Source organism: Haliaeetus leucocephalus, unplaced genomic scaffold (genome assembly GCF_000737465.1).
Source record: "Haliaeetus leucocephalus isolate CR32 unplaced genomic scaffold, Haliaeetus_leucocephalus-4.0 Scaffold339, whole genome shotgun sequence".
Taxonomy (NCBI): domain Eukaryota; kingdom Metazoa; phylum Chordata; class Aves; order Accipitriformes; family Accipitridae; genus Haliaeetus; species Haliaeetus leucocephalus.
In genome coordinates, this window is record NW_010972775.1 from 10778685 (window position 1) to 10790774 (window position 12090).

General features: G+C 34.6%; 1 protein-coding gene across 3 annotated transcripts in view; it reads right to left on the reverse strand.

Moving 5' to 3' along the window:
* Positions 1-12090, reverse strand: part of DMXL2 (Dmx-like 2) — a 54760-nt gene that overhangs the window by 747 nt on the left and 41923 nt on the right. For 2 of the 3 annotated variants that reach the window (XM_010571853.1, XM_010571852.1), the window contains exons 29-43: positions 11468-11649; positions 10984-11114; positions 9973-10058; positions 9526-9727; positions 8342-8459; positions 7473-7535; positions 6991-7077; positions 6785-6906; positions 5895-6033; positions 5232-5292; positions 5018-5145; positions 3386-3463; positions 2702-2793; positions 2059-2111; positions 731-948 (exon numbers count right to left, since the gene is read on the reverse strand). In XM_010571853.1, the coding sequence (XP_010570155.1) occupies positions 731-948; positions 2059-2111; positions 2702-2793; positions 3386-3463; positions 5018-5145; positions 5232-5292; positions 5895-6033; positions 6785-6906; positions 6991-7077; positions 7473-7535; positions 8342-8459; positions 9526-9727; positions 9973-10058; positions 10984-11114; positions 11468-11649 (1760 nt within the window). The remainder of the gene's footprint in view (positions 1-730; positions 949-2058; positions 2112-2701; positions 2794-3385; positions 3464-5017; positions 5146-5231; positions 5293-5894; positions 6034-6784; positions 6907-6990; positions 7078-7472; positions 7536-8341; positions 8460-9525; positions 9728-9972; positions 10059-10983; positions 11115-11467; positions 11650-12090) is intronic. The other variant, XM_010571854.1, reaches the window with a different exon arrangement.

Genomic DNA, 12090 nt, shown 5'->3' on the forward strand with positions numbered 1-12090 from the left:
AGCACGGCGCCTGAGCTGTCTGTTGTGTCTTAAGTTGCGGGAGCCCCCATCAAGACCAGCCTATGAAGTGTGCGGAAACACAGAAAGCATCTATTAAACAGTATGCAGTCCAGCTACAAAGAAAGAAACTGTATTCTCTTTTTCTTTACCATGGTCTTGTATTTCCTTCCTTTAGTATTCAGGAAATAAGCCCTTTAAAACAGGGGCTGTATTTTGGAGGTGGGGTAGGGGGGTGGTGTTTGTTGTTTGTTTCTTACTACTATGACATCTCAGTAGCTGTCTGAGGCTACAGCATCAAGAGAAAAAGCACAGAACTTGACGTTACAGAAACTTTACACAATGTTGAAGTTACTGAGCGCCCCCTGTATTACAAAGGGAAATATCCAAAGGCAAAACATTTTTAACAGAGACAAATAAAGGTAAGATTTCAGAATCATGCACTTTGCTTTATCTGCTTAAAATTCAGTCACACAACTTCAAAAAGACTGTTTAATCTTCTTTAGCAGAGAACAAAACCTACTTGGTTTAGAAGGATATTAGTATATTTAAGTTTACATTATAAACTTAAGGCAAGCATCCTGTATATCAAATGCATGTTTGGGTTTATTTGGTTTGTTTTTGTTTTGTTACTGCATTCATCTGGCTGTTTACAGCATGCTGATCAACATATGTCAATACACTACTTCAGCTAAATACTCTCCTATACAACTCAGCTCCTCTGATAACTTACCTTCATATTACCTTCTGCTGAGCCTGTAACAAAATAGTCCTCAGAAGGATCCAGTGCAAGGGCCTTAACAGCTGATTCATGCGCTTGCAAGGTGTGAAGGGGTTGCCTCTGTCTGATGTCAAAGATACAGATATATCCCTTCCTACCTCCAGAAATTAGCAGTTGATGTTTAGGTGCATACTGAAGTACTGTGGCACCATGATCGTGACAAGTGAAGGCTGAAGAAGCAAAATGTCAGAATTTAATAGATTTGAAACTGTAAGTAGCTTTTGATCTTAAAATGCATTTCTTCTATAAATTGTTATCTGAATATTTTCTAACTTGGACAGGTACATTCCTTCATATGGGTAGTGTCATATCAGCTGACAGCTTTTTGCTCTCCTTAAAGCTATATAGATCTAATGCACAAGGAAGGATGATACGTGGTCTAGTTTATTTTAGAATACAGGCACACACCTGAATTTAAAAAAATTGAGAAAATATAAAATTCACCATATTAAGTTCAGTTAAATTCCTGAATTAAAAAAATAAAGTAAATATTAATTACATTATAGATACGTATTACTACATTCTAATTTCCCAACCTATTTTTCATAGGAGCCCTGACTCAATCTCTTTAAAATAAGGCTGAAACGTGCAATCTGCTAGTTTTAAAATATGAATCTCAGAATGCACTGATTGCTTATTCAAGTACTGCAGTTGTTTGCAGATGCTTATGATGGTTGAATTTGCTCTTTTAAAAGCCCAGGATATTATATTTGGATTTGTATGTATTTTTCTTTCATAGCACAACATGACAGGATTTTGCTTTAGTTTGTTACATAAAGATAAAATTATTGCACTTGGTCAAACAGACACAAACATCTTTTTAAGAATCAAGTCCAAGTGCTGAAAGACAAGGACAGTAGACGGAAGGAGTTGCTTCTACTATTACGGACAATTATCTTTTCCTCTGTGCTTCAACAGAGTACTGGGTATATTAATTAATAAGTGCCAGTTTAAGTGAAAGCCTGCATACACATAAAAGTTCAATAATGCAGCCTTAATTAGCTGTTAATTTTTTTTTTCAGGACTCTATTCGTATATTTCAGACTTTACTAATACTGTCACAAAACCAGCTTTGTGTATGACCTTCTTTGTTCATACTTTTCTATATAGAACAGATTAACATCATGCTAGAGACTATATAGTACTACTTCTGGTGCATGCATTAGTGTGCAACGCTTTAGACCAGCCTCCCAGTGCAAATTTTTCCCCTTGCCCCAAATGCATACACATGGTATATTTCCTTAGTCAATAAGAAGTCTAACTTTCACTGTAGTACTTACCATGTATAAGACTGTTACCAGATGAAACCAAGGTGTCCCAGAGGCACACGTTTCTGAGGGGGGGGAAAAAGTCGTTACAGCCTGTTGCCAAGTGATTCATGGGGTGACATGACTCAGAAAGCGTTTGCTTTTCATGTCAAAGGCTGGAAGGCAGAACTGAACAAGGAGCCTGTGACTCTCTGCAGTCATTGGACAGCATATGCAAAGAGTTAAGAGCTTTAATTCTTTCTCTGCTCTTTTATGCTTCTTAGTGGAACTATACTTTCTACCTTTAAGATGTGTACTAATCCTAGGTTGTACCAAGAAATTATAGAAGTTATTCTTTTCAGAGCAGAAGAATTACCTTGCCTTTGCTGAACATATTTCTCACCCCAGCAACAGCATCATGGTAAACCAGTTGCATTTGGAATACACCTTCAAAAAACTGGTTAAGTGTTGATCACTCCTCACAAAAACTAAATTTAGGAAACATGCGACTGAAGGAATGATGTTCAAAGAAATCATTTGGCAAGTTCAAGCTGTAATAAAGCTTACAACACTGAGCCTTAAAATGTCAGCCACACATTAATGCACAAGAGCTAGCAAGTTAATGGAGATGAATAGGTAGGTTTGGTGAAATTCCTCATTGTTTCTTTAAACACACCTGTTATCACTGGACTGTCCTGATGTAGCAACTAGACTTGAAGAGGTTATAAATGCAAAGTCACTTGTGGTTTTACTGTGGCACTGCCAACTCTATTAAAAACAAAACAGAAAAGATGCAATCTTACTAGTTGTAGTCTGCATCAAAAGTTACTATCAGTCTGATGTCACTGATAGCATAACAGAAGCAGTCTTTTAAACAAAGTTTAAAAACTGATGGGCAATGCAGTTTGAAACCTCAGAGAATGGAACAATGGGTTAAAAATCCAGTATAAAATAAAAAGATGCTAAAAAAGTTAACTATAACAAATCCACAATATATCACAATAGCCTGAATTTCAAATTAAGCATGGTCTTCATGTACAGTTAAGAAGCAGTGAAAAGAATTGAAGAGTGTGTTTTTACTAAGTCTTCGTGTTGTAAAATCATTACTGTCAGCTCTGATTTCTAATTTAATCAAGGGTATTGCTGAAGTAGTATTTGTAATTACATTGCAGCTTATTGTTATGGACAATTAGTCTTCCAAAGATGTATCACTGAAACTCTACAATTGTTTTGACAAAGTATGCCAATTAAAAAGCAGTAAAATCAAAAACATCTCAGTGAAACTCTTACACGCTTAGCCTGTCTTAAAGACTTAACTTTCCTCTATAAAAAATAAAAATAAAATTTTCTGTTTACTTACCAGATAGGGCTTAGGATTTGAGGTGGTTTGGTTTACTTGCCAAATACTTAGAAACCCTTCACCATCAGCAACACCACACTGCAAGGAAGAAACTGCATTTATTAGCATAACGTACTGGTTACTGGGTGCTTACTTCATGACAGTAAACAGCTGACTTCAGGAAAAAACCCACCTAACACACCAAACTGCTGCCTGCATATTAAATATCAACAATTGTCACGTACAAAAAAGTAGTTTAGAAGCCAAGTGAGTTCAGTGCTGAATGTTTAATGATTATTTAATGACTGATGGTCTCCTACATACCTACTGCTTTTCTAGAAATGGAGCCTTTTTAAGTGTGCAAGCTTATCTTTCAAATCTTAATGTTAAATGCTAAAGCTTAGAGGTATCATTGCTCCATGACTCTACTTGAAAATGCTTAGTAAAGTATGATGCATGACAGTATGCCATAAATGCATGATAACAACAATTATGGAAGGACTGTACCATATCATGAATGGTAAAACGACTGAGTTATATTTATTAATGAAAACGCATAACAATTAATGCTGTATATTCTATACATCATGCTCTATAAGTATTTTACAAAATGTTTTTAGAAATATTTAGAATTATTTTTTTATATTTTCTCCTTTTAGTTAGGTTTCATGAGTCCTGCCTGAGTGACCTCCATGTGAAGCAGTGGGGACAACTAGTACATCTTAATTTCTTACTTAAAATTGATTCTCATGTGATGTTAAGATTGCAACATCTCAAAACACAATCAAAACACTGATTTTTAAAAAAGGTTTAAATGAGATTTTATGCTACCTGAAAATAGGTATGCTGGGAGATACTTTATATTTCCAGCTATTTCTAAATGTTGACCTTTGCAGTTTTATAGCTATCTTACAGTCATGCCCAAACTCCTTTAATTCATTTTGTATGGCTTTTAACTATAATAAAGTTAAATAGTTTGTCAGTAAAATGCAGACAAGACCTGCTAAAATAACAGAATGGGCAACATGAAAAACCTGAGGAGGGTGGGTATTCCTCCCAATTTCTTTCTTTGTCCACTCTGTTTTCTGCATCTCATATACCTCACAGAGTCGTTTCTGGCCAAAGTGTATAGCTCTTTTGTACTCTCCTTCTGCTCTCCACTGTACTGCAGTATACTTGCATTCTTCAACTAATAGGCTGTATTATATATATCTTGTAGGTAATGCATTCTGTCAAAACTTTATTTTGGCCAGAATGTAAAGTGTGAATGAAGTACTTCTTGTAAACTCCTGCCTAGATTGATACAAATCTGCTTCTATAAAATAAGTAAGCAAGCTCAGTATTTTTTTTTTTTAAAAGGTCACCATATGAGAACACAGATTTCAGAACAGGGAAAACAAAGTCTGAAAATGTGGCAAATGGGATAGCAGTGTGAAGCTGACAGAAGGGAAAGGAGAGTAAGCGTCAGTGTTTATTACAAAGCTTCCTTATGCAGCCAAAATGAATGATATGATACTGCCTATACCATCATTCTAGGACATCTTAAGAGTTTTGTGTGTCACCAGTTAAAACTGTTTTAGAGGTCACAGCACAAGCAAATGTTTCCTTATGAATTTAAAAAAAAAAAGGCAAAATTCTAAATGTTGTACCTACCTTATTGCCCTGGGAATTGAAATACATTCTTGTAACCCTGGCATTCCCAGCCTGCCGGAAGCATACCAACTGCTGTGGCCTTGTCCACTCAAACATTCGAACACTACCATCTTGTGCTCCTGTAAGATCTAAGATTAAAAGACAGATGCTCATTAATACTAAAATATTTCATAGAAAATTATCTACTCTGTACTAGTAAGTATGATTCACTTACAATACTGATGGACTGGATGTGAAGCCATTCTCTTGACGTTATTCAGATTTCTTTTAATAAGCTTCATATAAAACAAATAAAAATTAAAATAATTTTGAAAAAAAGACACAAACATACTCTTCAGTTTTGTTTATACTACTACATGGTGAGTGTCCCCCAGATAAAAAAAGCTTGTTAAGCTAAAATTATTTGCATCTAATTATGTGTAGTTGCAGTATAGTAATTAAAGCCTGTTTATGACAGCTTTTTTAGACATGAAAGTTCAAACAGTATTAATGTTATCTTCTATTATACAAAGAACTTAAACACATGCTGATGTGTATGCTTTCGATATTATTCCCAATGCAAGAATTTTAAGTTTGGGATTGTTCTGGTTTTGGTTGGCTTTTTATTTTTGTTTTGTTTTGTCCCCAGAAACTCCAGGTCCTACCTCAAAGTTCCCATAAACAGAAAAAACTGATTGTCCCATTATTTTCTGTGACACAATATACAAGAGAATGCTTAGTTTAGCCTTCTTTTTGGCTAGGTCTTGGTCATTGTAGGCCTTTTACAACACTGAATTAACAGTATGATGACTAATGCAGACTAGGTCTCTCTACTGAATCACACAGTAAAAAAAAAAAGTAACAGTCTCCTTGAGCTGCATGCAACAAAAGTACTTACCACACCAGCCCCAGTGCTAGTTTGACCACTGCCTAACCATGGCATAGATGAAGATGGTTGTATCTGATTCACTCCAAAAGATGGTGCAGTTGACTGAGTTAGTGTTGTGGTAGAACCACGGAAGTCAATATCATCAGAACTGTAAAAGAATAGCAGTGTTCTGCTTTAAACAAATCTTTCTTTGCTACCAGTGCTGTTCATTTATCTCACTGTCAAGAGCCTAATGGCAGTGGATAGAGGAAGTGGTGATAATGAAACTATAAATCGATAATTCCTGCACTTAGATTGTACAAATGCTTTCCATGTGCTCCAAAGCTATAGGTGTTTAACGTCAACAGATGATCCTAACTGTGGTTGATGTTGAGAATATAAGCTCTCTTGAGAAGAATATTGTTGAAATATTCCTGACCCACGTGCCTATATTTATATCTATTCTGTACAAGAGTGTGGTACAGATGAGTGCTTGCTGCAACTGATACATTTCACAGTTGTCAGCACAATAATGGAGGAGACAGTAATTCAGGCCATTGCATTATACAACAAGCATCAGCTACCACAACTAGACTCAATGATGCGATGATGCAACTGCAGTGTTTTTAAGGCAGTGCTTCCTTTATTAGCTTAGACACCATGGGCTTTTGCTTCACTGTGCAGTGCAGACATGCCCAAAATACTCAAACCCCTCAAAACCTTAGTTTCTCCATGTGTAAAACAAAGGCAGTAGTAATTATTCTTTGCCTTCCGTCACTCCTTTGTAAAGCAATCTGAAACCTACTGAAGAAGAGTAATAAACTTTTTTTGTATGATTGACTTGTGCTTACACAGGTATTATATATGCAGCCTCACAGTAATCCAATACTCTTAATATAATAACGCAGAAACTATCCTACCTTTTAGACTCTCTGTCATATTCTTCCCCAATCCATATAAATGACTGAGCAGCCAGTAGAGCTGAAATATCAAGTTCTTGAACATCATGTGTAGATGCCAAAACAATTTCATTGCTGTTTGCCTATGCAACACAAATAGAAAATTTATACTAACTATAATTAAAAAAGATCTTTTTATTACACTTATTGTAGTATTTGAGGCTTACCTTATTAACTGCAAATGCCATTATCATATCTGATTCTTTGTGAATGATTTTTGCTTTTCCTCCAGGGTAGCCAAGATCTGCTTCAACCTACAAAACATTTATAAGAAATTTCAATTAGCATGAAAATCCATTTTGTAGTGGTACATTCAGACTGCAAAAATCTATACAAAATTCATGCAAGAAAAGTTCAGTGGCCTCAGCATTGTTTAGGAAGCTAGACTTTAGACTTCTCATACTCTTTGGTGTTCTAGAAGCCAAAAGTTATATTTGAGTGTAAGAAACACAAAGTTGTGTGTGCAACACTATTTACAAGGTGTTCACTCATCCCAATTATCAGGACATCCAAAGTTAATTCACTGATTAAAAGCCTGTCACACAGACTACACAGAACATATAGCTTCTGTTAGTCACATTAGAGAAAGGAAAGCCAGTTCCACAGAACTTTTAAGAATGTGCTAGAGGTTTGGGAGAAGGGATACTACCTTGTTTTTGTGATCTTCTGCTACGCAGTTTTGTTTGACCTGCTCCACACGATCTTCTACAGACTACATAACATCACACAGTCACAAACACAAAACACATGCACAAACAAATATAAAAGAAGAATGAAACATTCCAAACTAGATTTTAAAGGCCACTCTGTCAGTAAATGATGACAAATGTATTTTCAACTTTTTATAAAAGGCACAGAAACTAAGACAGGAATCTAAACAAACTCACTTAAAATGTAATGCCTCCTAGATGAACACAAAATGTATGATATAGTAAATAAATGGAGGAATAATACACACACAAACTCCATACTTACAGGAATTCTTAAAGATATTAAATAATATACTTTTTTTTCCCCCATGGTACTTATGTGTTGGTTTAAATTTTCAGTTAGAACTCATTACAGTTGTAACTGGTACAATTTGTAAAGCCCCATATTATATATTACTATATAATATTACTTTTATATGTATATATTACTCATGCATATATACATATACACAAAGTAATAGCTTATTTAAATTTGTTTTTCAATATGACACAAAAAAATTATGAAGACTCAAATTTATTTACTTATTACAGTTATTGCAAATGTTCTGTTTCTTTATTAAGACAGTATTCAAATACATAAAGGTAAGGTGAGTTATGTCTTGTCTAAAAATATTTGATTCAGTTGATATTTCAATAAACAACATGACAGTCATGTTGATTTTATAAAAACCCACACTGTTAAATGAAAGAAAGGAAATTGAAATGCCAACAAAAAAAATGGAAAGAAAAATTAAAAGAAATATTGAAGAGACTGAGGAACAGTTATAACTGAGCTTTCTTTTTAAAAAAAGTTACATCCTTTGTTTACCTCACTTTGCTTTCTTTTCTTTGTGAATATATATCTTATGAAAGTCTCCTGAAGAAGTTCTTGCTTCACAAGAAAATGCCAGAGCCTTTTTGCTGGAAGAGCTGAATAATCCTTTGATCTGCATAAAACAGAAGAAGAAGAAGGAGGGAAAAAAAAAAAAGGAAAAAGCTTCCATGTAATTAAAGGTGGACAAAACAAAAAAAAATAAATCTAAAGAAAGACTCTGACTTCAGCTAAAATTCCAATTTGAAGGAAAAAAACCAACCACCAAAGTTTAAGCTGTAATTTGTTCAAGGCAAATATCAAGAGATACATTTTTCTTGCATTTTTTAAAAAAATCTAAGTTATGTTACTAACTTCCACATACTACAGTGTAATCTGCTAACATGCATTTATGTCTATATTTACATTCTACTAAAACTGCTTTTATGTTGAAATTATGCTGGCCCTACAGAATTTCCTCACATGTTTCTTTCAGTATTCAAAAAGATTCACAAATATTTAGCTCATATGAGCCAAATAAAATTCACTGCCTCAGATCTGAGGACAAATATTTCTTAAGAAGCAGTGCATGTTTGTAAGAATATTTTAATAAAATCCTATAGCAGCATCAAATTCAAAGTCATATATAGTGAAGTAACCTAAAGTTGTATTTTAGTATATGGAGAAAAGCAAGCTATTTTTGAGTTGAAAACATGGTTCACTCTCTGCATTTAAAGATACCTGCAAGCATGACATTGGTCTAAACACAGGAGGATTGGCTTTACAAGGACTGTACTACAACTTTCTTTCTCTCCTCCTCCTGACATCTGCATGTATTATATAACTCTTTTGCTGCTGAGGTAGGGTGGGAGACAGCTCCTACTAGAGGAATAGTAAAAGAGGTTGAATAGGGTCTTCCCAACAGCAGCTGTTGCCCTTGATTTGTAGTCCTTCAAGCTCCACTCTTTCCTTCTTATTTTTCTTTCTTGCAGTTGTGAAAGGTGCAGCAGAATAAGTAAAGGTTGCTGCAGGAAACAGCTGCATAAGAAGGAACAAAGGGACATGGGAAAGTGGTTTCTGTAAAGCATTGGCTAGAACTAAGATCTAGCCAAACTTCATTTGGCTGTTTAACTTTAGGTGGAAATACTCTTTAGTATTTCTATGATCAAAGAATGTGGTCTTGCTAGGAAAAAAATACTTACTTGAATGGTGTGTTTTCAGGTTCAATCATTGCTTTATTGCGGAGAATAGCTGGTCCTGCACCTACGCCAAGGTCACTAGGATAAGTATTGATGTAGTTTGGTGGTGGGCCTTCAAACTGGTCCATTCTATCTTGAAGAATCTGTTCCCAGTGTTCCAAATTTTTTATTACAGCAATGCCTAATGGTGATGTTACAGGCAGATCTAAACAGATATATTAATAAAGTAAGGCTTAGAGAAAAAAAATAATCATTTAAGTTAGTGTGTATAAAACCCCAGAATAATACAAACATCAAAAAAAAAAAAGTCTTGAAAGGAAGTGTACGTGTTCGTAATTGTAAAAAGTAATGTATTAAATTATTTAAATTTAAAAATGAAAATTAAAAAGCAAAGTCTGACAGAAAGCCACTTACACAGAAAACTGAAATGTAAAGCAGAATTTAACATACCAGTGAATTCCAGACCAGCAATGGGAAAGAAGTTCTTAACATTGTGCAGAACTAATTTTACCATTGTCAGATGCAGAAGAGCCCAGCTGTATAAAAAGTATAGATTTAGTTGTGTAAAACAACATTAACACAGTTATCTGCAGAATATTTTTTGCCTTCTACCAAATACACAGATTAGAAAAACAGTGTAGATGGTTCACTGAGGTTTACCAGACACATAGAGAAAGCTACTTATATATCTACTATGCAACATAAGGGTGCCTCTAAGGGCATCTCACTGTAACAGATAGTATCCCCTTCTCTCTTTTACAAATCCCAGATTATTGTACTCTTCCCCCAGATAAAAGAGTATGCATACATGAGCCTTTGCAAGACTGAGAATTAAGTACAAGCCCCCTGAAATATCTCCTGAAATTCTCCATGAAATCACAATGAATACAGACAAGACACTACTTGAGTTTGGCATTCATGGCAGAAGCTTTCACAGTGAAAGAGTCTCACAGATATTAAATATACAAATCCTACACAGTATAGCCATAAGGACTAATGAGACACTCGAACACATAAAAGAGCCATCATTTTTCTCTATTATTATAATGCTGAGAACATCCACTTTATTTTGTCTTCTAACATTTTCTCTTTTAAGTGTTCTATTTAATCTGCCTCTCATTCAAAAACTAGACATTATACTTTAAGCAGTAGCCTAAAACATCATTCTAGAGCTGGCATTGTGGTACCTCATGTTCTTTGTGTCTTAAAAATGAAGATAAGGGGTTTTTTATTTGTTTTTTTCCCCTCCCCCAAAACACAAGCCACACAGCTTTGACTTCCTAATCCTGTTTTTTTGGCAAGTAAATGGGAAGCTGTTACCGTGATGAGAATTTGTCACTTCTGTAATCCCATTGCCACAGATAAGTCTGGATGGTGCAGAGGACCTGTATTTTCTTTAATTTGGAAGCAAAGGTAAGCACACAACGTAATTACTCTAAAATAGTGGCAATTTCTGCTAACCTGTAAGAATTGGCATCTTTGTGTTCCTGGATCTGTACATCAGAGAGGAAAGCATCATCCTCTTCCTCATCACTGTGAATGCTTTCATCAGAATCATATATAACACCGCTGTCTGATAAAGGAAGAAATGGCTGCAATGCAAAATAACAGTCTGCTATAAATGAATTTTCTGATCTCTTAATAGTCAGCTCTTACTTTAGTTATTGCTGTCATAGAGTTTAAATGACAAGTTAACCTATAAATAAGTTTCCCTAAAACATAAACAAGTAGCAAGGGGATAAGCGTTAATCTCTATTATTGACAAGAGACATATTTTCAAAGTTAAGTAATAGACTTGTAGACTCTTCATCTTTTATTATGAGGATATATTCTGCAGCTTACTATGAAAAGCACTCAAAATTTTTCACATTATTTTTGTCCTTTAAAACTTAACAAAGAAAGATACTTTTATGAACTGTAACTTCTATTTTCCATTTTAAATTACCTTTGCCATAAAGTAGTCCCACATGCTGAGTTCTGGAGGGATAAACTTTTCTTTGTAAGAGGGTCTTTCTGCAGGTACAGGTGGTGGTACAGTGCTATCTTTTACTGGTCTTCCTGGCACTAGCATTCTCATATTAAACCGACGGCGATGTTTATCCATTTCTTCTGATGGAAGAGGTGGTGCTAAATTCAGGTAATTTGAAAAGCTGATGTTAATACTGCAACTTTAGAAATGGCTATGTGTTATAACTGAAGCAACTAACCCATTGTTATTGGTACTAATTTCTACTAATTCAGAAATCAAAGCCAGCCTAAATAAAGTAAGTGTAATCATACAAAAAGTTCACCTATGATTAATTCAATAACTGTATTTATCTGTTGGAAATATCATGAGAAATACATTTTATTATCTGGATTTTAAGTTCTCAGGAGATGCAGCTTTTAAGTAAAAAGGTTTTAGCTGAAAGATTTCTCAAAAAAGAAATTAAAAAATTTTGTTGCAAAATAAAATATATAAAATTTCTCTAAACTGTAAACTGCACAAGAAACAGTAGTTATTAAAAATATAAGCCAAAGAACTCTTAAGATAGTGAAGAAAATTTGAATAGACAGACTTTTGACAAC